The sequence below is a fragment of the Lagenorhynchus albirostris genome, chromosome 16, assembly GCF_949774975.1.
Source record: "Lagenorhynchus albirostris chromosome 16, mLagAlb1.1, whole genome shotgun sequence".
Lineage (NCBI taxonomy): Eukaryota > Metazoa > Chordata > Mammalia > Artiodactyla > Delphinidae > Lagenorhynchus > Lagenorhynchus albirostris.
Genome location: NC_083110.1, coordinates 65,360,135 through 65,387,859, shown reverse-complemented (window position 1 = coordinate 65,387,859; position 27,725 = coordinate 65,360,135). Strand labels below are relative to the sequence as shown.

The 27,725-nt window shown below is 33.9% G+C and overlaps 1 protein-coding gene across 9 annotated transcripts in view; it reads right to left on the bottom strand.

The window, feature by feature from the left end:
• The window catches only part of SHOC2 (SHOC2 leucine rich repeat scaffold protein), a 113,626-nt gene that overhangs the window by 23,834 nt on the left and 62,067 nt on the right, over positions 1-27,725 (bottom strand). For 6 of the 9 annotated variants that reach the window (XM_060126831.1, XM_060126828.1, XM_060126827.1 and 3 more), the window contains 2 exons: positions 21,796-22,726; positions 6,968-7,105 (listed from right to left, as the gene is read on the bottom strand). In XM_060126831.1, the coding sequence (XP_059982814.1) occupies positions 6,968-7,105; positions 21,796-22,498 (841 nt within the window). In that variant the 5' untranslated portion in view covers positions 22,499-22,726. Of the gene's footprint in view, positions 1-6,967; positions 7,106-21,795; positions 22,727-23,534; positions 23,554-27,725 lie in introns of those variants that run through there. The other 3 variants (XM_060126833.1, XM_060126835.1, XM_060126836.1) reach the window with 3 other exon arrangements.

Below are 27,725 nucleotides of genomic sequence, written 5' to 3'. Positions count from 1 at the left end.
TCTCCTTCATACCACTGCTTTCCCTATGAAAGAAAGTTGTTCCATTGTAATAAAATGGCAGAAGCATTTACCAAAGGGTCTATGAAATCTGCCAGAAGAGGAAAGGGCTTATTAATAGCAGAAAGTCCCCATAATTTTGCTCCACCAACTGACATGCCTCAATAATTGTTTACAGTAGAAAAGTAGGTGAATACAATATTTTAACCAATTTTTATTCTCAATGAAACCCAAAAACTTTCTCTGGTAACAAAGATTAGTATGGTAACCAAATTCTAAATGCTTATCAACTCACAAACCCAGTAAATAGAACCACATTCCTGAAATTTCTCTTCCAAAAGCAAAATAAGCTTCTCAGTTTTAAAGTCAGAACAGGTTTCTAGAAGTTAAAAATTACAAAATGGGGAATTCCCTGGTGGTCCAGTGGTTAGGACTTGGTGCTTCCACTGCAGGGGGCACAGGTTTGACCTGGTCAGGGAACTAAGATCCCTCATGCCGTGCGGCACAGCCAAAAAAACAAACAAAAAAATTAAAAAATAAATAAAAATTATAAGATGAAAACGAAGTAGTGAAAATGCCACATGAAATTATCTAGTACCAAAACTAGTGGTTATTTAAACAAAAATGATACCTCCTACTTTCCTAAACATTTTTTTTTCTTTTCTCCTTTTTTTTGGGGGGGGGAGGGTGTGTAGAAGAGCATGAACTTTAAAAATTGTAACGTATGAGAATATGCTATTCTGATGAAGAAACTAACATTTGCAAAGCACTTGTCACTTTCTTGAGAGCATGGCATGTTCAAGAAGTCATCCACATTTTGTCAAAGTCCGTTACTCCCAGCAAAACAAAAGAGGTGAAAAAAAGTAAGGATAAAATATCAACGCTTTCTTATGCCAGAAGAAAACTTGACATCAGAAGTCTGGCATTTACCGTGATTCACCCCCTGCAGTGGTTTCAACTCTAACCTCTTTCAATAAGTGGTTTTAACCACAAACTAAACTGCAACCTAGAAATCAAGCCATAGCTTGCTTTAATATTGATCCATTGTGACTAAGAAATAAAATCAACGTTGCTGAGCTTCTGTGTATAAATGTAGGCTGATCACTGCCAATCACTGGCATTCAGTTGTGCTTAACTTTGACTGTAAGTTGCTCTGTGTTCTGCTCTGACAGCTTGCTTTCTTATGCTGTCAGATTTTTAAAATATGGAAACATCAAATGGCTAGGAGTTAAAATTAGATGCTTTCAAAAAAAAAAAAAATTAGATGCTTTCAATTTCAGCAAATATAATCAGCATTTTTAGGTTAATTTAGTCTTTTGAGTAAGACTCTACCTCAAATAGTCTTTATCTTATTTTAACAAAGTAGCAAAAAATCAGTAGAAAAGGCACACAAGTTATAACAATGAAATAATGTCAAAGGTACAATTTTTTCCAGAAACATTAAACTGAGAAACTGAAAATAAACTGAAAAGTTATACAAAAATTCTTAAAAGTTAAAAACTCAAAAGAATGCCACCATTAAAAAACAAACAAGTTGTTATATGTAAGCAGCACTGTAATTACCTAAAATTGAATCACTAAAACTCTGCTTGTTGATATAACCATAATTACTGTAACATTTCTTCAGAGACCACTGCAACAAAAAGACCTCTGTGAATTGTTCTGTGCTCCAGCCTTGAAGGCAAGGACTTGTTCCTTATTTCTCTCATTCTGAAAAGAAATAGAAAATAAAATATTTTTTCCTACTTCAGACCCTCCTCTCCCTGATTTCATAAAACCACCTGAGACCTCAGAAGGCTTCAAGATATCAGGTTCATAGCTTGAAACAAAACGACTTCTATAATGAATCTTAACATTTTCTTAAGTTTATAGCTGATTCTTGAATTAGAAAATATTCACATGAAAAGAATATACTTTATACTCTTCAACAGGGCAGATTAATGGTTAAATCAGAGAAACTCTAAATATGTTTTTAAGCGCTCTTTCACTTAACGGCAACCAGCTGCCCCTCTCCCCATTTCCTTCTGCCTCTTCTTCACATCCTGAGTTGTCAGTGATCCTGGCACTGCTCAGCCTGGAAGTAAATGGCAGTGCGTGCTGCCAAAGAATGGTAACTACTCTAGGAGTATTTGTGTTAAATAAAGAGAGGGTTTAAAATATCTGGGTCTACTTACAAGAAAAAGAAAAGGCAAAGAATTAAAGTGATTTTTGGAAAAGTGATTTTAAGGTGATAGAAGATTTGATTTTTCAATTGTGAGTTTAGGGCTAGTTTCTTTAGACCAGGGAAAAGAGCACGGCAACTTCTGTGGGACTAGCATCAACTCTCCAGGATAGGTGTTATTTTTTGTTGTTGTTTTTCATTTTAAGTTATACTTTTCAAGAAACAGTCCAGAAAAGAGAAGAAAAGTATCAGGAGAACTATATTCTACAAGTCTGCCACTGACGGTTTGGGGTGAATTGCTCTTCTCCAGTAGATGAGAGGGAGGATCTCAAAGGTCAATTATGACTGCTGAGATTTGTAACAGACCAAGACCCAAATGTTCTGATTTCTCACCAAATCTCAACCTTCCGCTATACAATCAAAATATGGGGGATGAGAGGGATGGAGAAAGGCAAAATAATTATTTTAATAAACATGGTATATGATAAATGACTACAATATTATAAAAACTTTCAATAAACAATACTTATTCACTTTGCTACTACTTGGAATAACAGCTGTATTAGTTTGCTGACAACTATCAAAGCATATAAAAATAAATGAGATATTTAAATTTTTATTACTGTTAATGTTTCAGTTCTCATTGATTTACAATACATATTTGTAATCTGACCACGTAGAATGTGCTAGAAGTGAGGCACCTGTGTTATTCTGAGATAATATGTCAACTGGTAGAGATTAATAATGAAGTCAAATGTTTTCATATTAATAAACACACTTGAAATACAGAAGAATTACTTCTGATAGAAGAGAGAAAAGAAATGTAAAATTAAGAAAGCCAGGAGAAAGAAGGATACATGGAGAAGTTACCCTTTGTCAGAGGAAGTGAATCCACAGCACCCTAGTCTTACTAACTGGCTGATTTTACCATCCTCCACTACCTATGCTATCTCTGTTTGCCAAGACTATTCATTTTAGTACTTTAATTGCATCCCTCTTTGTTATTTAACAAGACAGGAAAACAGACACATGCATAAAATACTAAATAACAAAATATTGTTAGATAATTTGAGAGTAAGAACAGGGCTGACTGATGACCATGCCCTTTATAGAACTCTATATATCCATATGATCAGTTGAAAGAGTAGAGGAAATTATGTGTATATTTAGGAGAAAAGAGTTCTAAGCAGAGAAACTGAGAAGTACAAAGACCCTGAGGCTAGAACTTGGCTGACATGCTCAAGGAACAATAAAGTATATGCATCTATAATATCCTAAGAAATATACAATAATTATCCCTCAATAAGAGTGATAAGGACATAACTTTATAACATTTCAAGCATCTTTAATTTCAGTTCCCCTGTCTGATTTGCTAGAGTAAACAACCTTTACTTTTTTCTAAGACTGAGCAAGCCTTTAATTTTATAAGTTTCTTTTCTAAAGTGCTTTCATGTTTCATTCCACCGAAAAGTGATCATGTTAAAATGCATTATTCTTTCTTTCCTCCTTTACTATTAAAATTAGTTGGTTGTTCAAAATAAGCAAATTTAGACATATTTCAATGTAAGAACATACAACACAAAGTAAATATGTCAATATGTAATTTAAGAAAACTATACTGAAATAAAGATTAAACCTATATGTTGAACTGGATCAGAGTATCCCAGGGAAATGGGCCCTGGGATATAATACAGTTCTTGAACTTTAGAAATAAAGAACACTTTGGGTGGCGAGATATAATACAGTTCTTGAACTTTAGAAATAAAGAACACTTTGGGTGGCCAGGCACAAAGATTAAGTCACTTATAATGGAAAAAAAATTAGACTGGCTTCATACTTTATATTCAATTCCAGAAGACAACAGAGCTACCTCCTAGTTCTCCTAAAATGCTCAAGGAAAAGTAGTTGAACCCAGTGATTTTTACATCCATCAAACTGTTCTTTAAGTATAAAGGTTACAAACATACAAGAACTAGGGAACTACTGTTCATGAACCATTTCTGAGAAAACTACTACAAGATTGACTTCAGCCAACCAAGAAATGACTTGGGCAATTATGGCAACAGCATTGATGATGAACATTATGACTAAAATAAAAATACAGACTGGCATAACAAGACATAACATAAATGTTGCATGTCCTAACAACAAAGCTAATAAAAATTGGGAGGAAAAGAGACCAAAAAGGGCAAGTAGTAGAATAAATTCTCTGATTGCCTCATCTACATTACTCTACTCAACAAAAATAGAATACACATTCAATTGCACATGGAACACTTATCAAGATAGACCATACACTGAGCCATAAAATAAGTCTCAATACATTTAAATGATTCAAGTCACACAAAGTATGTTCTTGACCACAATGGAATTAACCTAGAAATCAATAACAGAAAAACCCTTGGAAAACTGTCAGATGTTGGGAACTAAATAACATACTTTTAAATAACACACAGATCACAGAAAACAAAAGGGTAAATTAGAAAGTATTTTGAACAAAACAAAAAAGAAAACACAAGATGTCAGAAGTTGTGGGATGTTGTTAAAGCAGTATGTAAGGCAAAATTTATAGCACTAAATGCCTGTATGAGAAGAAAGGTCTCAAATCAATAATCTCAATCTTCCGCCATAAGAAACTAGAAAAAGAACAAATAAAACTCAAAGTAAGCAGATGAAAGGGAAGAAGAAAGGTCAAAGTGGAAATCAATGAAACAAAAACCAAGGAAAGAATAGAGAAAAATCAATACTTTGAGACAATCAATAAAACTGGTAAAATTGATAAACCTCTAACCAGACTGATTAGGGAAAAAAAAAAGAGAGAAGATATAAATTACCAATATCAGGAATGAGAGAAATGGCATTACCACAGATTCTATAGATATTGAAATAAAAATGGAATATTATGAACAATTTTATGCCCATTAAATGTGGCAACTTAAAAGAAATGGACACATTCTTTGAAAGACACAAATGACCAAGTTTTCTCAAAAAGAAAGTGATAACCTAAATAGCCCTATGTCTATCAAAGAAATTGAAATTGTTTTCAAAAACATTCCAACAAAGAAAAATCCTGACCCAGCTGGCTTTACCAATTAATTTTATCAAATATTAAAGGAAGAAATATGTCAATTTTATACAAACTGTTGCAAAAATTGAAGAGAAGGGAGTACTTCCCAACTTATTATATATGGCCAGGATTACCCTGAAACTGAAACTAGACAAAAACAGGTTTTATAACATTATGTATGAATATACTGTTTGTTAAAATTAATTAAGTAAATCTAATTTTTAAAACTTCTACCAGAATGTATGTTTTTTCATTATTTCTTCTTGGTAAGCAATTTCAATCTTATTATCTGGGTTTTTGTCAAGTTCAGGGAAATATTAAATTATATTTTATAGCTTCTTCATTGTCTTACTCTATTCTCTTTCTAGAACTTCTAGTCCTGTCTTCCATGACTTTTTTTTCATTTATTTTGTATTTATTTGGTATTTTTCTGTCTGTTCTAGACTCTAGGGGACAAGAATCAGAAAGATATAGGTTCTAATGGCTAGCTATTATATCCTGAAGAAGTCTCAGATTACTCTTCTGTGAACAGGTGTCATCTAACCAAAGACAGTCTATTGTAACTTATTAAAAAATTCCGTAACAACTGCTTCTGTTTCAAGTAGTGGTAGACTAGATAATTCAAGCAACCCTCCCATTGAAGAAAACTAAAAACACTTCTAAAACAAAAACCAGAAAGCTAACAAGATAATGACTAGTAACCAGGCTGGAAACCAGCTGGGAACCCAGAAACAAGCAGAACACTGGAGAAGATTTTGTCCCGAGAGTGCTTTCCTAGCTAGAAGATGCAGCTGAAAGGCTAAGGCATGTTTCCACCAAAAGTCAAAATCTAGAGCCTGCCAAGGGTGGGGAGTCTAGTAATCAATATCAACTGAGACCCTACAGGGCTGCACCCTAGTACAAGGGGTAAACCGGAATTAAAACAACCCTCCAATTAGTCTGCCGCTTGTCTCTGAATCACTTGGGGGACCAGAAAAATCACAAACCTTAGAACACAGATGGAATAAAGTGGTCACCCTAGGTACCTGAGAGAAGCAAACAAAAATCCTTCTGGAGAAAGATAACATTATCACAGGCCTCAAATGATTTAGTAAGAGAACCTTGTAAATATTCATTACCAAAATTATATAAACTTAGTATAGAGTAATTTTTTTAATGTAAAAATTCCCTCTACTGTTTGTATAAATTTGGGGTCATTTAGAAAAAGAAACAAGAATATATAAATATGGAACACATCAGAGTAAGTGCAATCCAACTTTCTGTTCTTTGGCTATGCACTTTCAAAACACATTTTGCACTCTGAGACATCTTTTAGTCCCTCAATATTAAGATGAACAAACTTTAAAATATACTGGCCATGTTTTAAAAACTAAACAGCAATGATTTTATTTTTCAGTGTGGTCTATTTTAGCAAAGAAGGGACCACACCCTATACAAGAGCATGCAACATTCTGAAATAAGCAAAAACAGAAAATGCACCCATTCTGCAATTTAAGCAGATTTATAGAACATATACATATTACTCAATATTCTGTCTTCTTTACAATTTAATTGAGATCATTTCCTAAAATTTAGTTATTTTCTTTGCCTGGAAATGGAAATTAAAAAATGATTTTAAAATACTGTCTTTTAGAAGTTTTACCACTTTGACAACACTGAATTTTAATTTTTTATTATCAAAATGGATTTTAATGTCCAAGTAGCTATAAATGATGAACAGTATCTTCTTTCTCCTCTCATACCTATAGTATCTGGGAGGTCTAGCAATTCATTGTGCTGCAAGTCAAGGTTGGTTATCTGTGTGCAGTTTCCAATCTCCTTTGGAAGGTGTTCAAGTTGATTGTGAGCTACATCCAGCGTAATGAGGTTACATAATTCACCTGTAAATTGACCAACATAAAAATTTAATAAGAATTTTTAAAGAATATATTAAATAATGAAAGAAAAAACATTTTCTATATCATAACTATACTTTTTCTGAAAAAGTAAAAGTCAAACACAAAATTTGAAGCTGTTATTTGAAAATGACATTTTACAAATACTGAATTATGAAGCTAATATAAGGTTATATGTCAATTATACCTAAAGAAAAAAGGAAAATGACATCTGATAATGTTAAAATGTTGGTTGTAAATCATTACCAACCAATATTATATATTTTTTTAACTTAAGTAACCAATTTAACCACATTTACATTTGTATATTCCATTACTTCAAAAAGAGCTTACTAATTTTTTAAACCAAATTCAACACAATAATATCAGATACATCTTGAGTTTAACTTGAGGGTCACCTTTACCTCAAAATATGTATGCTTTCAAATAAGCATATGTTCTGATGTTATATAAATATGTAAACTGAGATTTATAAATCAAAACTGCTTCTCAATTTAATAGTACTCCAAAAGGATAGAAAATAAGGTATTTTTCTCCTCATTCTGGTTGAAAGGACTGTATTTGGCAATTCAGATTATTCTTAGTGTTTTTCTGTCTTCAAAAACTTATTTATAAAAGTTATATTGGCTCTCTCATGATTTTCCTTTTTTTTTTTGGCAGAGGTTGGAAATACTGAAAAAGTAAGATAAGCAAATGAAGTGCATAAAACTGAAAAATGGGTGTAGGGCATATTATTAAGCCACATATTACAAACATAAGCAACAAAAGAGAAAGTAAATTGGATTTCATCAAAATTTAACACTTACATGTATCAAAGGACACTATCAAGAGAATGAAAAGACAACCCACAGAATAGGAGGAAATATTTACAAATCACATATCTGCTAAGGGATTAATTATCCAGAATGTATAAAGAACTCCCATAATTCAACAACAAAAAAACAAACCACCCAATTTAAAAGTGGACAAAGAACTGGAACAGACATTTCTCCAAAGATACGCAAATGGCCAATAAACACATGAAAAGATGCTCAACATCACTAATCATTAAAAAATGCAAATCAATACGATGAGATACCACTTCATACCCATGAAGATGGCTACAATCAAAACAAACAAACAAAAAAACAAAGAAAACAAACAAACAAAACAAATGTTGGCAAGGATGTGGAAAAATTGGAATCCTTGTGCTTTACCTCCAGGAGGCCCACCCCAGGTTCTCAGGGTGAAGATAAAAGTCCCCTCCTATTGTCACTTAGGCATATCATATTCAAAATCATATACAGATAATCAAAGACAAAGAGAAATTTCTGAAAGAAGATAGAGGGGGGAAAAAAAACACCTTACCTATATAGGAATAAGGATAAGAACACATTGGACTTCTCTTCAGTAACCATGCAAGCAAGAAGAGAACGGAATGAAATATTTAAAGTGTTGAGAGAAAAAATGAAATCACCAACTTAAAGTCTATATCCAATGAAATTATCCTTCAAAGGAAAGGAGAAATAAAGACTTTCTCAGACAAACAGATATTGAGGGAATTTGTTGCCAGCAGACCTGTCTTGCAAGAAATATTAAAATAAGTTCTTCAGAAAGAAGGAAAATGATATAGGTCAGAAGCTCAGATCTACATAAAGAAAGGAAGAACTTTAGAGAAGTAATAAATAAAGACAAAATAAAATCTTTTATTTTCTTATTCTTAATCTAACAGATAACAGTTTGTTCAAAGTATTAACAGCAACAATATAGCAGGTGATTATAGATTAAGGATAAATGAAATGAATGACAGCAGTGTTACAAGGGACAGGAGGGAGGATCTGGGAATATTCTGTTATAAGGTACCCACACTACCCCTGAATGGTACAGTGTTGTTTGAAGGTGGACTTATGTTAGCTGTAAATCCATACTGCAAACTCCAGGGCAATCACACACATACATACATACAAACAAACAAAAAAAATTAAAACAAGTATAAATGATATGTTAAGGAGAGAGAAAATGAAATAATACAAAATGCTCAATTAAACCCAGATAATGCAGAAAAATGGTGAAAGACAAAAAAAAAAAGAACAAGTTCAACTAACAGAAAACAGTTCCAAATATAGTTGATATTATAAAGCCACTATACTCCAATAAAAATTAATTTAAAAAAAGCCAACTAAATCAATAAACACTTTAAATGTGAATGCACCAAATAAAAGACAGAGACTATCAAAGTGGATTAAAAAACGAAACCCAACTAAATAGTACTGTCTTCGAAAAACCTACTTTACAGACACAGTGGATTAAAAATAAAGGGATGGAGAAAGAAATACAATGCTAATGTTAATCAAAAGAAAGCTGAAGTAGCTACATAGATTTCAGACAAAGTCAACTTCAAAGCAAGGAAAATTATCAGAGATATAGAAAGCATTACATAATGGTAAACAGAACATATCTCCAAGACATAATAATCCTTAAAGTGTAAGCAGCTGCTCATCTCCTCCATATCTAGTATAGTGCTTAGTACACAGAACCATGTTCAACTGAAAGAATAAATGATGATAACTGGGGAAAATAAAACTTGGATTCTAATACTCTTCAGGCCAGAAGTAATAAATGTTTTTTGTATTTGCCGCAACTTTTCTAATAATACTTGAAGTTGTTTCAGTTCCCACGAAAGTAAATCCCACTACTTTAAAGGAATATGCACAAATTCAAAAGTGTATAGAGTCCCAGCAAGTAAATAAAGCAAGTTGGGAGGAGACTGGCTAACTTTAGCCTATTCGGAACAGATATGATTCAACTCAGGTCAATTATTGCTACACTACAGGACTTCTCAACTTCAATACTGAAATACTTCGGACCAGATAATTCTTTGCTGTAGGAGGCTGTCCCGTGCATAAGCAGTATCCCCGGCCTTTACCCATAAGATGCCAATAGCACCTCCCCACCAAGTCATGACAATCAAAACTATCTCTAGACATTGACAAATGTCCTTTTTTGTAACTGCCAAAATTGCCCCTGGTTGAGAATCACAGCAATGTTGGGACGAGAAAGCTCAATATTGTCCAATTCTCATGCTTGTCAAAAGAAGTTGGAAATTTATATTTTCATATAAAATCTTCTAATGTTCAAATACTAACAACTAATTTTTAGGTTGAAACAGAACAAAACACTGTGTTATCGAACGTATCTGTGGGCTTTTTTCAGTGTTCAGGATGCCAGTTTGACACCTCTGAACACAGAAGCAGATGAATTACCAATATCTTACGACAGGAACTTACATATGACTACCTAATATTAAACTAAAAAATAAGTGTTTTTAAAAAGCAGGGAATATAATTATCTAGACTCAAATTAAGTTAAATCCTAAATCCTTTTTTGATTTATATAAGTCACCATATAATAACTGAATTATTTTGAGTATATATTCTCTCCCGAAAATTATCCTCCAGCAATACAACACTCTGCAAAGTCAGGAAATCATGTTAACACCGATACATTAAGAAGAGTGTCATCTAATAACACTAATACTTCTTTCTCACAATCTAGTAATGACGAAAAGTTTTGAAAATGCTTAAAACTCAGGAAATGTGATTTAAGTTTTTAACAGCATCAGCACACAAAAGTAACATGATTTTTAAATTTTATTTTAGTCCATGAAATACAATAAACTCACAAGTAAATTATATATATTATTGAGTTAAATTTGAAACTTTAGATTTTCCCCAAAATCCACGTATACATTTTAAAGGACTCATGCAAAACATTTTCTCTTAGGAACTTTGAATTTTCTTCAGTCTAATGAAAAAGATCTAAAAAACTTCAGGAAGTTTATAATTAATAAAAGATAGTTTCCAGGAAAATCTAAAATATTTTTGGAACTAATCCAAAATGTCCTATTAAATGCAATTAACAAAACATTTCTAGTGTGAGGAGAAAAAAAAGTTTAAGATCTCTCTTATTTAGAGCAACACTCCTAACTGCCCAAGCTTTTCTTGTTCATATTCAAATAATCAAAAACATTTGAAAATTCTGAATATATGATAAATTCTGCACTAGACAATACTGTGCCAGGATAAGAGCTCGTGCTACAAATCACAAAAGACAGAATATTAAATATTTAAGGAGTTCATAAACTACTTTCACACTATTTATTATTTCTATACTCTGTCCAGTTAGTTAGTACTTTAAACATTTTACTATATGATCCAAATATTATTAACAAAATATAAGTTCATCTCAGATGGTTCTAAAGGACAATAATCAAGGTCTTAACAGTGACTTGTCTCTGGCTGGGTTGAAGAGTGGTTTTTATTTTCTACTTTATATATTTGTATTTTGTGATTTTTCCTTGTTTTTACACATTTTTTAATCCAAAGAGAAAAAAAAAAGGGAGATTCAAGAGGTAAATACTAGCAGTCTCTCCTACACTGTACATGGAAGAGCATTTTTTGACTCTTAAATAGCAGTTTCCTGTCTGTGGAGCAGATGTATCTTTTAGTGAAAATGAACACATCATGTTATCATATTGATGACACGAGCCATTAATACGATACATCTTATGACTCATATTCCATATTTAGTAAGCAATCTTTTAAGTTTGACTTCCTACATAGATTTGCCTACAGAGAGAACACGGACTTCATTCACTGATCCATTCTACGAATACTTATTAAGCACCTACCATGTACTAGGCACTATTCTAGGGACTGAAGATACAATAGGGAAAAAAGAGGTAAAATTCCTGCCTTTGGGCTTCCCTGGTGGTGCAGTGGTTGAGAGTCCGCCTGCCGATGCAGAGGACATGGGTTCGTGCCCCAGTCCGGGAAGATCCCACATGCCGCAGAGCGGCTGGGCCCGTGAGCCATGGCCACTGAGCCTGCGCGTCCGGAGCCTGTGCTCCGCAACGGGAGAGGCCACAACAGTGAGAGGCCCGCGTACCGCAAACAAACAAACAAAAAAAACAAAAAAAAATTCCTGCCTTCATGGAACTTATATTTTAATATGGAAAAAATAAATAATATATAACCAAGGTGAGGACGTATAAAAGCTATAAAAGAAAATAAAGCAGGATAAAAGAGTGTGATGGGGGAAGGGGAGATTAGAGATATTGATAGTAAGTAGAAGGGGAAAGTAACCCCGATGGAGTAGCATTTGAGTATACACCTGAATAATGGGAGAAGAAAGAAACAATGGAAATATCTGGGGGAAGCTGAGTGAACAGCAAACACAAAGACTCTGAGGCAAGAGAGTAGTTCAAAACACAACAGAAAGCCAGTGTGGCTGGAAGAATGAGTAAGGAAGAAAGTGACAGGAGATGAAGCAGCCCGGAGTCAGGGTCTTGTGGGCCAAGGTAAGGACTTCAGCTTTGACTAAGGCGGTAGTGGTGAGGGTAGTAAGAGTAGTTTTTTTGTTTGTTTTTAGAGCAGTTTCAGGTCTACAGAAAAACTGCACATAAAGTACAGAGTTCCCACATACCCCACCTCCCCACAGTTTCCACTATTATTAACATCCTGCATTTGGTGCATTTGTTACAGTTGATGAACCAACATTTATACATTATTATTATTAACTAGAAGTCCATATTTTACATCACCACCCACTCTTTGTGTTGTCCAGTTCTACAGGTTTTGATAAGTGCATAATATCATGTATCCATCATCATAGTATCATACAGAAGTTTCACTGCTCTAAAAATCCCCTGTGCTTCACTACTCATTGATCCATCTCTCTCCTGGGGCCCTTGGCAACCATCGATCTTTTATTTTGCCTTTTCCAGAATGTTGTATAGTTGGAATCATATAATATGCAGCTTTTCCAGATTGACTTCTTTCATTTAGCAATATGCATTTAAGGTTCCTCCATGTCTTTTTGTAGCTTGATAGTTCATTTCTTTTTTACCACTGAACAAATATTCCATTGTATGGGTGTACTAGTTTACTATTCACTCATTTATTGAAGGACATCTTGGTTACTTCCAATTTTTAACAATTTAGAACAGCTAAAAACATTTTGTGTACAGTTTTTTGCATAGACATAAGTTTTCAACTCATCTGAGTAAATAGGAGCATGATTGATAGATTGTATGGTGAGACTATGTTTAGTTTTGGAAGAAACTGCCACTGTCTTCGTCTTCCAAAGTGTCTGTACCACTTTGCATTCCCAGTTAATGAATGAGAGTTTGCACCAGCATTTGGTATTGTTCAACCCAAAACAATAGAATGAATAAATAAAATCATGGTATATTCACACTATGAAATATTATGCAGTAATGAGAAGGAATATTCTCTAACTATATACACCAATATGATAAATAATGTGAAGGACAGCTCTTCCTTATAGAAGAATTTCAATTAATAAATGCAAAAGGAACAAGGGAAATTTTAAAAAATCATCATTAGAATATAGTAATAATTGTTTTGGGGAAGAACCACCAAGGAACCCTCAGTATTTGTTTTGCAATTTTTCTTTACCTCTAAAATTTGTCCAAAATGGATAGCTTAAAAAAGATAAAGTTTAGGGCTTCCCTGGTGGCGCAGTGGTTGAGAGTCCGTCTGCCGATGCAGGGGACGCGGGTTCGTGCCCCGGTCCGGGAGGATCCCACATGCCGCGGAGCAGCTGAGCCCGTGAGCCATGGCCACTGAGCCTGTGCATCCGGAGCCTGTGCTCCGCAACGGGAGAGGCCACAACAGTGAGAGGCCCGCGTGCCACAAAAAAAAAAAAAAAAAAAAAAGATAAAGTTTAAAGTAAAAACGATGGCAATATATTATTATGGGATTTATGATATATGAATAACATAATATATATAACGTATATTGTCATATATTGTATGACAATAATGGCACAAAAAACAGGAGAAACAGAAGTGTTCTATTGTAAGGTTCTTAGGATACATGTAAAGTGGTATAATATTATATAAATGTAGACTGTATTGTTATGATATGCACTGTAAATATTAGAGCAGACACTTAAAAGAGGTATCAGAGATGTATAACTAATATGCAGCAGTTGAGATAAGTGGAATCTATAAAAAAAATCCAAAAGAAGGCATGAAATGAAGGATAAAAGGAAAAGTAACAAATGGCACAAATAGAAAATAGCCAGCCAGCTGACAGATTTAAACCAATCATATTGATAACTATATTAAATGTAAATGGTCTAAACCCTCCAATTAAGACAAACTGTCACAATAAAACAAGAGACCTAACCATATGATGTCTACAAGAAACAATTTTAAATACATATAAAGACACAAAAAGTAAAAAGATAGAAAAAGATATGGTATATCAAATAAAATCAGAATTTAGAAAAAGAGATACTACCAGAAATATTACCATAAAGACAGATGGTTCATAATGATATAAACTGCATCAGAAAAAAAAAAAATCCTAAGTATATATACAACTAGTAACAGAGTTTCAAAATGTAAGAAGCAAAAATAATAGCACTAGTGGGAGAAAGACAAATCTACTACTATAGTTGGGTATTTCAACACTCATTTCTTACTAATTGAAGAAAAAAGTAGACAGAAAATCGATAAGGGTATACAAGAAATTAATAACATCATCAACCAATTTGACCTTGCTCCAAAAATAACAGCAAAATGCACCTTCTTTTCAACTGCATATAGAACATTTACCAAGACAGACTATTTTATAAATCAGTAACAAAAAATAGGGAATTCCCTGGCAGTCCCAGTGGTTAGGACTCCACACCTTCATTGCTGAGGGTTCAGGTTCGATCCCTGGTCAGGGAATTAGGATCCCACAAGCTGCATGGTGCAGCCAAAAAGTTAAAAAAGGGAAAAAAAAATATGAAAACATCTCTGAAATACTTGGAAATTGAACAATGCACTATTAAATAATCCATGGATTAGAGAATAACAAGAGATATTTAGAAAATACTTTTAACTAAATAATAATGAAAACAGAACATATCAAAATGTATGTGCTGCTGCTAAAATAGTACTTGGAGGTTTATAGCTATCAATGCCCTTACATAATGCAAAGAAGAAAGATACAAAATCAATCTAACAACTTAAGACAGAAGACAAAGGACATATTAAACATAAAGTAATAAGGAACTAGATAATTAAGAGCAGAAAACAAAAAAAAATGGAAGATAATTTAATAAAACCAAAAGCAGTTTTTTTGAAAGGACCAATAAAGCCAATATCAGGAATGAATGAAAGAGGGATGTGATAATATATATATTACAAACTTTAGAAGAATAAAGAACCATTATGAACTTTATGCCAAAAAATTCAACAGATCAAATAAAATAGACAAATGCTTTGACAGATTCAAACTATCAAAGTTCAACTGAGAAGAAACAGAAAACCCAAATAACTTCCTATTAAGTTAGTCATTTAAAACCTTCCTACCAAGAAAACCCCAGTCCCAGATTACAAGACTGATAAATTCTTCTAAACATTTGAAGACATAATACTAATTCTTCACAAACTCTTCCAGAACATAAAAGAGGAACACCTTCCAACTCATTCCACAATATGAAGCCAGCATTGCCCTGATAGAAAACCATTACAAAAAAACAGAAGAAAAAAAAGAAATTACAGATCAATATCCATGATGAATATAAATGCAAAAACTCTTTAAATTTTAGTAAATTAAACCTAGCAACATACAGAAAGGCCCTATTAAAACATATCTATTAACAGGCACTCAAATACTGGTAAATAAATAATTTAGGTTTCTTTCATAAGTTGTGGCCTTCCGTATATTATCATTTGACTCACGTTAATAAGGACGCTTACATTTTTAAAGTAACTCTCGTTCCTGAGCTTATAGGGTTACTTTTCAAACATTCAGAGCTTAGCTCTATAAAAATCACATCAAATCTTACTAAAATACATTTGTAAAACTACATAATTAACAAGGGCTGGAAATACTTATTACACAAGCTTGAATAGATTTAGGGACTTAGGTCAGAATACACACTATTATATTTGCATAAATTTGTCTTGAAAGCTTAATTCTCCCTTTCATTGCAAAGAAAACTTTAGTAGTTCTTCTGAGCAAGTGCTTCTGTAACTAAGCAACATGGACAACAGTGTCTATATTCTTTGAATGGATAGCATGCTATCATTAGAGTACAATTGATTGCCCTCCTCCCTACACCTTAGCAGTGTGGGAAGTCAAATGTATCCTCTGGTTCTATCAGATCCTTCTAAGATGGTTGAAGTGTTTTTTTCTGTTCTCTTACATCCTCCTTTAGCAATAAGAGTAACTTTTCCAGGTTTCTGTTGTTTAGTGAAACACCTGACAATTTGATAACAATCAACTAAGTTAACAGTTCATTTCTAGGCCTCTAAGGTTTCTTACTGATTTCCAGTGAAAAGAAGTTATTTATTAACAACTATGAACTCCCTTTCCTGATTTCGTTTTCCTGCCAAACTAAGTTACTCATTAGCACTTGTACAAAACACTCAAATGAGATCATTAAATAATGTTACCTGGACCATGAAAGCAATTGCAGCACCTCTGGCAGTCCTAGGAGAACTTCAAGAATTTTAGGAACTAAGGGTTACAATTTGGGTTAATATTAAAAATTGGGTAATAGTATTTGGCTTCACTAAATTCACTTCAAGCCACATTTACTGAAAACCCACCATTTATTACCTGCAAAAATTCATAGAAAATTACATAATAGGGAATTAAATAAGATCTCTAAGGTCCTTCAACTTAAAAAAATTGCTGATTCTGTTCTTAGTATTTTTATATATATTGATTATACATACATATTTATTATATATTACTTGACATAAAAAATAACTGCAGTACTATAGTATATATAGTAGAAAATTGATTGTTTTCAATAAATGTTAATGAGTCATATGGGTTAAAAAATTGCTGTTTCTAATTTCTCATATATCTGAATGCTGTGAGAGGTTTTTTTAATGAGTAAAAATGATCTGGGTTCTCAAAAAGCATACATAACATAGCAGATCATTCTCCTAAGAGAAATTTACACAAAATTGTATACAATATAAATGATGTAGCATTTTATTGAACATACAATATATAGGACAAACAGATTTTTTTAAGATTCCCTCTAACTTAGCCGTTTTTATAAATAATAATAGGAGGAAACTTTAAGGAGAAGCAATCTTAAACCAGCCTTTAATTCAATGAAGGAAAAGTTGTAGGAATATTAGTAAGAGACAAAGATGGAGTTTATTTCTGGTTTCAAAGAGTAATCATTTTCTTTCTAGAAAAATAAAATCATTTAAAACTGCACTAATCAGAGTTTCCTTAAGTAAAGTGATTAATTATTCAAACTGACAACCTGATGACCCTCACTCTAATCTATTCAGGCCCACCCAAAAAAATTTACAAAAGCACATCTCTAACATGAAACTCAAAGGAACCAGGCCAATTGCGGGGGGGGGTGGTGTGGGGGGGGTGGGCGGTGCAGGGAAGGATGGGGTAAGGGAGTGGTTATTCACTGTTTTCCCTCTGAAAACATGATTTCCTGAGTGCCTTGGTGTTCAGTGAAGAGTCTCTTTCAAGATTAAAAATGGTGAAAGGAGGTATGGGCAGGAATAATGAAACACTAATCTAAAAAAGCAATGACTAAGGTTTCCATCTATCTTATTTAACACAAAAAGATAGGACATTTACTTTATTTGTCCATGACTTACCATACAAAAGGAAAAAAGTAAGTCAATATTACCAAGTGAAGAGTTTTCTTGGCTGCTCTCTAATGTATTATGTCTGGCTCTTCGTATGTCTTTCAGTATCCTTTTACTGCTTTCTGCCAGTATTCACCCACGTGAATATGCATCATTAGTATCAAATCACATGGCATTAATAAAGATACTATTAATGCTTAAACAGGTATTCAGATTTTAACATAATTTCCCTATAAAGGCAACAGCACAGCTGCTAAATTCCAAATACATTATTTAAACTAAATACTAGGCTATGTTTCACAAACTTCTAATTTCTCACATTCCTCAAATATACTGCTGAACGCAAACTGGATGGCATGATTGAAAGTGGTATACTCATAAAAACAACAGAGAAGAATAAGCACTTAATATGCATAATATAAATCTAATATATATATCTCTATAATAATGTGGATCTAATACGTATAAATGAAAGTTTAACAAAATGATAATTAGCATATATTTTGAATTGTAAATTCTCTTGTTATGAGTTTCAGCAGTAAGTCAAATTGCATTAAAGACGTATAACTTTTAGAAATGTCAAATTCCATTTTATTTGATCTGGGTGCATGAGTCTTATTTTGTAAGCATTCTCAAAGGAGCTCAGGATTTTGGGGGTTTTTTTGTAATTAAAAAAGCAGTAAAGCAAGATCTGCATCACAGAAAATAACTATTTCTGTCTTTCCTTTATAATAAAAGATAGCCTTCAAGAGTTAAAAACAAATCAATAATAATCAGGAAACTATAAATAAAAAACATAATGAGATACCACTTCACACTCATGGAATGGCTATAATAAAAAATGACAGATAATCACAAGAATGTTGACGATATAGAGGAATTGGAACCCTCATACACTGCTAATGGGAAGGCAAAATGGTGTAGCCACTTAAGAAAATAGTCCAGTATTTCCTCGAAAGATTAAACATAGAGTTACCATATGACTCAGTAAATCTACTTCTAGGTATACACCGAAGAGAAATGAAAACAAATGTCTACACAAAAACTTTTACACAAATGTTCATAGTAATTTTATTCATAATAGCCAGAAAGTGAAAACAACCCAAATGTTCAACAACTGATGAGTGGATAAACAAAATGTGGTATAATCATACAGTGGAATATCATTCAGCAATAAAAAGGAACGATGTACTGATAGATGCTATGACCTGGATGAATTTTGAAAACATTATGCTAAGTGAAAGACGCTAGCCACCAAAGACTATATATTTTATGATTCCATTTATATGAAATGTCCAGAATAGGTAAATTTATAGAAAAAGAAAGTAGATTAGTGTTTGCCTAGGGCTAAGGAGTTGGGAGAAAACATGGGTGGGGTGGGGTAACTGCCAAACAGAACAGAGTTTCTTTCTGGGGTGATGAAAATCTCCCATAATTGTTTGTGATAGTGAACAAGTCTGTGAACATGCTAAAACCCACTGAATTGTATACTTCGAATGCATTAATCATATGGTATGTGAATTATATCTCAATTAAGCTGTTAACATTGTCCCCTCTCAAAAAAAAAAAAATCTACTGTAATAGCTTTCAACTGCAGCTACACTTGGAATAACCCAACTTACTCATTAAAAGTACAGATCCCCTGGACCTGCCAGACCAGTAAATCATAATCTATGGGATGAGACCCACTCTTCTAGACTAGTGGGAGCAGTACAGTGAGACCTACATTCAAACTCTGACTATGCCATCTTCTTAACTGTATGATCTTTAGTAAATTATCTAATCTCACTAAATTTTCAGTTCCTTTTTCAGTACAATGAGGTGAGAAGTACCTATTTCATTGGATTACTGTAAGAATTTAATGAGATATTAGATGTAAATTTACGTGTACAAAATAGTGTATGTTCTATGACATACTGTGCTCAAACAACAGCTACTCTTATTATTACAATTATGTTATTTTTACTAGATCTTTATTTTCTTTTTCCCTATAAGGAAACATAACGCAGACTTCAGCAATGTTTGTCCCAAATCCATGCATGTAAGTTAAACCTTATAAATTCTAACTCCTTATAAGAAATATTGTTTTATTTTTTAAAGCAGTTTACTTTCTATCTGATGCCCTGCTCGGAATAAAATAAATGACATTTATGAAGTTACTATTTTTATAGAAATACAGAAATTACAAGAACACAAAACTTCAATGTCACTAATGGTGGGAGGGTGCTCATTAAAAAACAAATCAATGGTTATTTTATAAATTACAAATTTAGGAATAAAGTTCCAAAGATTAGGCAGCCACAAAAATCAACCATTTAATTAAATATAATTTGCCAATTTTTAAAAATAAATTCACTTTTTAGTAAAAATGTTGTAACCATCTGCTCAAGAATAAAGTGAAGTAAATTTAAAGTCCTATGAAATAATTTCCTGCTTAAGAAATGCATGTTCTTAATTCCCAGGTAATTTGACAACATCTTCTAAAGAAAAAAAAAATCCTCAAAGAAAGACTTTCATATGAATGAAAGCCAACGTTTTAGAATGGAGTGTAACACATGCACAAAACAACAATAAGTACAAAGACTGGAAATAACATTTTATATTTCTACATAAAAATTCAGCATTTCTTTCCCCAACAGCTTATAATTCTATTCTACAATGAGTCATACAAACAGGTCAAATTTTGACTGAATCTGGTACAAAAATCAAATGTCATTCAACAACCACATTGTTATCTGAAGACATGGAAAGGAACATATCCATTCGAATTCCTAGGGATATTTTAGTATCTCATAAGTGTGTCACACTTTATAAATACAAGTACATTGCTTGAGAAAAATGACTGTGGATTTTCTAAATACATTTAATTAAACCAAAATTAAATTAAGTGTCTGGTTAGAGCTAAATATAATAGAACACCATACCTAAAATTTAAACTGCATCTTTCTCAAAGCTAAATAAAAATTTTGAAACACCCAGAGAATATTATATCTCTACATAGCTGCACAGCCTAAAAACAAAGTTTCCTTCATCACCCACTATAAGACCAATGCTCAACCAATATATTTAACCTGTTTTATTCAGAATAAATTTGTGTTTCACACAAAAAAGGGAAATTTCCCTTTAAAAGCTGTATAATCAATTTTTATGTCAATTTTTCAAACTCTCATAAAAAGGGCCCACAAAGATAATACCGTCTATCAATTTCTCAAAATCGGTAAGTCAACGGTTGACTACATTCCAAAAGTTGCTGAAATTTTTTTTTAATTAAAAGTATCAAAACAACTAACTTCTTTTTACTGACTTGTTTACACATGTGTATTTCCTATTTTTATTCTACTATCTATTCTTTTAAAAACAGTCCCCTTTTTTCAGTACAATTTAGCTTTACATATAAAAACAAGAATGAAATCTACCGAAATACTAACAGTGTTGGCATTAACTATCGCTAACTTTTCTACTTTTCTGTATCCTTAGATTGTTTTTAATGAACATGTAAGTACTTTCAAAATGAAATTTTCTTTTCAACTTTCTTACAACCCTGCTTCTTCACAAGGCTCTGATATGCCAATCTTTTGTGGTAAATTAGGTAGAAAAGTAATATGAATTTAAACAAACACTTTTTAGGTAAAAAAGAAGGTGTCAGAGAATGAGAAAATGCAGGCTTAAAGCATCTTATATAATCATATCTTGTAAATACTTTAAAAACAGGTGGTAAAAATTAAAAAATTAGGTAAAAATTCTTTTTCTGCTTCAAATTTACTTTTTTCCAATGAAAATGAAAGCAGATTAGATTTGTGTGAAAAAGGCCCAATTACATATACATTCTAACTAATTATCTAGGTCTATAAAATAATCTCAAACCATGTACTATTAATACCGCTATAACTGATTAAAGTAAACCATAAAGAAGACAAAACTTAGAAACCAGCTGTTTTTTAGACAAGTATCAGATATTTTCTGATATGGAAAAGCACTGGACAAAATTATTGGGCATAACAAATACTACACACAATAATAGTAACCCAAGGCCTCTTACCAATTTCAGCAGGTAGTTGTTTGATTTTGTTCTCTCGAATGCTAAGCATGCTGAGTTTTGACAGGTTTTTGATGTCTTTTTCCACAGTAGTTATTCGATTAAAGCGAAGGTAAAGAGTGGTAAGAGAATCCAGCCTATACACCACTGAAGGAATTTCTCTCAGTTTATTATGCCGTAAATCAAGCATCCGCAGCTTCTTCAAGTTATCAAGAGAGTCAGGCAAACTGGTAAGTGAATTTTCACTTAGAGCAAGTGTCATGAGATTTACTAGACAGCCCACTTCTGCTGGGAGGGACTGTAATTTGTTGCTATATAAATAAAGTTCTGTTAATTGAGTCAACTCTTTGATTGATGATGGCAATATGTGTATAGACCTCTTGGATAAGTCCAAACGCATTGAGTTCTCTTCCCGGCATTTGTTGAGCTCTTTAATCACCTCTGCATTGCTAGATTTCTTTCTAGTCCCAGGTGCTGGATTTGGCCGTTTGATCGTATTATCAACTGAAAAAGCCACCCCTGGTTGGGCAGCACTGGAGTCCTTCTTTCCATCTTTGGCATCTTTCCCTTTGGTCTTAGGTTCTTTTTCTTTGCTCTCTTTCCCAAAACCTCCAGAGGCTTTTGCCTCCTTTTCTCTTTCCTTGGCTGATGGTGCTTTGGGATCTTTCTCTTTAGAGTCTTTTTCTTTTCCTAAACTACTACTCATGGTGACTCAAGCTTGGGCAAAAACTACATGAACTCCTTTTATTTGCCAACAGCAGAAACTGGAATTCAAAGATGAAGAGACAAAAATCCTACACAATCAAAAAAGGTGTTGGCTTCAAGAAGTAATCGCCATCTGTTACGTGTTGGGTCTAAAAGCACTATGCCCATTTCTGATAACTCATTCCAACTGGTAAAATGGTGCTGGTCAATCAATGATTCATTAGAATTCCTGAAATATAATACAGAGAGAGTATTATATTACTTTAGGTTATAAATTTATATTAAGTAAATGGGCTCTGAAAAACAATCTTACTGAAAATTTTGCTATTTTCCTAAGATTTGATACAGTAAATATTTATCGAACACCTTCTACTTTGCAAAATCCATTGAAAAATTATAAAAATTAACAAGGCGGGCTCTCTAAGGAATTTACAATCTAACAGGAAGAGGTAAGATAGGTATGCAAGTCACCAAACTGCAAATGTTTTTAAGAGCTGAAAAGTGGGAGAAATCACAACAGCAGCTAATGTCTGAGCGCTTTCTATGTACAAGCACTATTGTATGGAATTTACAAACATTATAACTGCTCTATGAGATAAATTCTTATCTCTATTTTACACACAGGGACGACTGAGGCACAGAAATATTTTTAGTAATTAGCTTTGTGATCCTGGAAAAGTGGCAGAGCTAAGATTCCAATGTAGGTGGTACACTGCCTATATTCTTAATCACTACGGTAAAACTGCTCTATCTGCAGCTAATTACCAGATTCTAGGAACTGCAAAGGTAGCTTTTTTAGTTGATAGTGAGAAGGATTAAAGGTTCTTAGAAGTAGAAAAGGTTCACTGGTAACATGACTGACCCAAAATGATCCACAAAGATTGAAAAGATGAGGGGAGATGGAAGTGAGACAGCACTAACCTAATAAGATCTATTCTTGGTATAAGATTATAATGATGATTATCACATTTAATAATTATTTACTTAAAAAACCACATCAATAGACCATATATACTAAATATATTCCTTAATCTTACCTTAAATGCCGATGTGAAAGCTTTACAATATTGAATCTTGAATTACAATAAACAAGACTTCTGATTCCATACAAGATGGAATAAGCCCACTCTACCTTGTTCCTCACATTAATTACAACTTAAAACCCTGACAAAATACATGAAGCAACTAGCAGAATATTCTGAAAGGTAGAGAAAAGAAGGCAGACTGGTTAGGAACCTTGGTTTGCAGATGACCTGGTGGTTAGTACTCTAGGGGTTTTTTGTTTTGCTTTGTTTTTATTTCCTATATATCCTGGCCTGGGCAGTAGAGAAGCCCATAAACACAAAACACCAATAAGCATGGACTAAAACAAGGTCCAAGAAAAGTCTGCTATCTCTAGTCAAAGGACTATGAAGAGAATAGCACTGCAGGATGGAACCCTTTTGACTATACCCCTCCTTATTCCACTTGAACACCACAGAAGAAGTCATGTCCCACCCCTCCCAACTGGCACTGAGGCCACAAAGACTGTAGAGTAAAACTCTGCCAACCACCCAGCTCTGCACTAACTTGAAGAGAAGCAGTACACATCCCCCTTGGCATCAGTACTGCAGCCATGGAAACTATGGAGGAGAGCCCTGTTGACCATCCCCACCCTGTACTTAGTAAATGTCAGCCAAGAAGTGGTAGCCCTCTCCCTCCCCACTGGTGCAAAAGCTGTACTATGAGGAAGAATCCTGTGGATCATCCCCTGCCGTGCACTAAGCAAATGTTAGCAAAGAGACAGCACACCACTCCTTCACAACTAGAGGGGGAAGGAGAAAATTATGGAGAGGAGGGAGCTGGAGAAAGGGATTCTTTCAATCTGTGTATTCCCAAGCACACTCCTTAGAAGCTCAGCAAGAAACCAACCAGAATGAAAACAACAAATGCTTTGAGAACTGAACTGTAGTGTGGAATATCACCTATTTTTCAGATTGGCCTTGGGGTGGCATACAAACAGGGCAGACCAGAATACCCCTAAAAAGCACATTAAAAGGATCATACACCATGATCAAGTGAGGTTTATTCCAGGAATGCAAGGATTCTTCAATATACGCAAAACAATTAATGTGATAAACCATATTAACAAATTGAAGGAGAAAAACCATATGATCATCTCAGTAGATGCAGAGAAAGCTTTCGACAAAATTCAACACCCATTTATGATAAAAACCCTGCAGAAAGTAGGCATAGAGGGAACTTTCCTCAACAAAATAAAGGCCATATATGACAAACCCACAGCCAACATCGTCCTCAATGGTGAAAGACTGAAAGCATTTCCACTAAGATCAGGAACAAGACAAGGCTGCCCACTCTCACCACTCTTATTCAACATAGTTTTGGAAGTTTTACCCAAGCAATCAGAGAAGAAAAGGAAATAAAAGGAATTCAAATCAGAAAAGAAGAACTAAAGCTGTCACTGTTTGCAGATGACATGATACTATATATAGAGAATCCTAAAGATGCTACCAGAAAACTACTAGAGTTAATCAATATATTTGGTAAAGTAGCAGGCTACAAAATTAATGCACAGAAATCTCTGGCATTCCTATATACTAATGATGAAAAATCTGAAAGTGAAATTAAGAAAACACTCCCATTTACCATTGCAACAAAAAGAATAAAATATCTAAGAATAAACCTACCTAAGGAGACAAAAGACCTGTATGCAGAAAATTATAAGACACTGATGAAAGAAATTAAAGATGATACAAATAAATGAAGAGATATACTGTGTTCTTGGATTGGAAGAAGCAACATTGTGAAAATGACTCTACTACCCAAAGCAATCTACAGATTCAATGCAATCCCTATCAAACTACCACTGGCATTTTTCACAGAAGTAGAACAAAAAATTTCACAATTTGTATGCAAACACAAAAGACCCCGAATAGCCAAAGCAATCTTGAGAACGAAAAACGGAGCTGGAGGAATCAGGCTCCCTGACTTCAGACTATACTACAAAGCTACAGTAATCAAGACAGTATGGTACTGGCACAAAAACAGAAAGATAGATCAATGGAACACGATAGAAAGCCCACAGATAAACCCATGTACATATGGTCACCTTATCTTTGATAAAGGAGGCAGGAATGTACAGTGGAGAAAGGACTGCCTCTTCAATAAGTGGTGCTGGGAAAACTGGACAGGTACATGTAAAAGTATGAGATTAGATCACTCTCTAACACCAAAATAATCTCAAAATGGATTAAAGATCTAAATGTAAGGTCAGAAACTATCAAACTCTTAGAGGAAAACATAGGCAGAACACTCTATGACACAAATCACAGCAAGATCCTTTCTGACCCACCTCCCAGAGAAATGGAAATAAAAAGAAAAATAAACAAATGGGACCTAATGAAACTTAAAAGCTTTTGCACAGCAAAGGAAACCATAAACAAGACCAAAAGACAACCCTCAGAATGGGAGAAAATATTTGCAAATGAGGCAACTGACAATGAATTAATCTCCAAAATTTATAAGCAGCTCAATAACAAAAAAACAAACAACCCAATCCAAAAATGGGCAGAAGACCTAAATAGACATTTCTCCAAAGAAGATATACAGACTGCCAACAAACACAGGAAAGAATGCTCAACTTCATTAATCATTAGAGAAATACAAATCAAAACTACAATGAGATATCATCTCACACCAGGCCATCATCAAAAAATCTAGAAACAATAAATGCTGGAGAGGGTGTGGAGAAAAGGGAACACTCTTGCACTGTTGGTGGGAATGTAAATTGATACAGCCACTGTGGAGAACAGTATGGAAGTTCCTTAAAAAGCTAAAAATAGAACCACCATATGACCCAGCAATCCCACTAATGGGCATATACCCTGAGAAAACCATAATTCAAAAAGAGTCATGTACCAAAATGTTCACTGCAGCTCTATTTACAATAGCCTGGAGATGGAAACAACCTAAGTGTCCATCATCGGATGAATGGGTAAAGAAGATGTGGCACATACATACAATGCAATATTACTCAGCCATAAAAAGAAACAAAATTGAGCTATTTGTAATGAGGTGGATAGACCTAGAGTCTGTCATACAAAGTGAAGTAAGTCAGAAGGAGAAAGACAAATACCGTATGCTAACACATATATATGGAATTTAAGGAAAAAAAATGTCATGAAGAACCTAGGGGTAAGACAGGAATAAAGACACAGACCTACTAGAGAATGGACGAGGATATGGGGAGGGGAAAGGGTAAGTTGTGACAAAGCGAGAGAGAGGCATGGACATATATACACTACCAAACGTAAGGTAGATAGCTAGTGGGAAGCAGCCGCATAGCACAGGGAGATCAGCTCGGTGCTTTGTGACCGCCTGGAGGGGTGGGATAGGGAGGGTGGGAGGGAGGGAGACGTAAGAGGGAACAGATATGGGAACATATGTATATGTATAACTGATTCACTTTGCTATAAAACAGAAACTAACACACCATCGTAAAGCAATTATACTCCAATAAAGATGTAAAAGAAAAAAAACTATATTGGAACCAAAAACCACAAAAATGGGTTAGGGCATGTATTCTGAAACAAAACAAGTTGACTGCTAAACAGAAGGCTTAAAAAGAAATCAAAATTTTATAAGTCTCAAAATGTCCAGGATGTAATCCAAAATTACTCATCATACCAAGAACTAGGAGAATATCAACTTGAATGGGAAAAGACAATCAACAGATACCAACAATGAGATGACAGATGTTGGAATTATCTGACAAGGATTCTAAAGCAGGTCTCAAAAAACAAAACCAAAAAAAAATGCTCCAACAACTACATATACTCTGGAAACATACAAATAACTATAAAGTCTCAACAAAGAAATAAAAGGTAAATCGAGAATCAAATGAAAATTTTAGAGCCAAATAATATAATAAATGAAATTTTAAAACTCACTGGAGGGGCTCAATAGGATAATGGAGATTATTGAAAATTCAGTGAATTTGAAGAAAGATCAGTAGAAATGATCCAATCTCAACAGCAGAAAGAAAAGAGATTTTAAAAACTCAAAAGAGGGCTTCCCTGGTGGCGCAGTGGTTGAGAGTCCACCTGCTGATGCAGGGGACACGGGATCGTGTTCCGGTCCGGGAAGATCCCACATGCCGCGGAGCGGCTGGGCCCGTGAGCCGTGGCCGCTGAGCCTGCGCGTCCGGAGCCTGTGCTCTGCAACGGGAG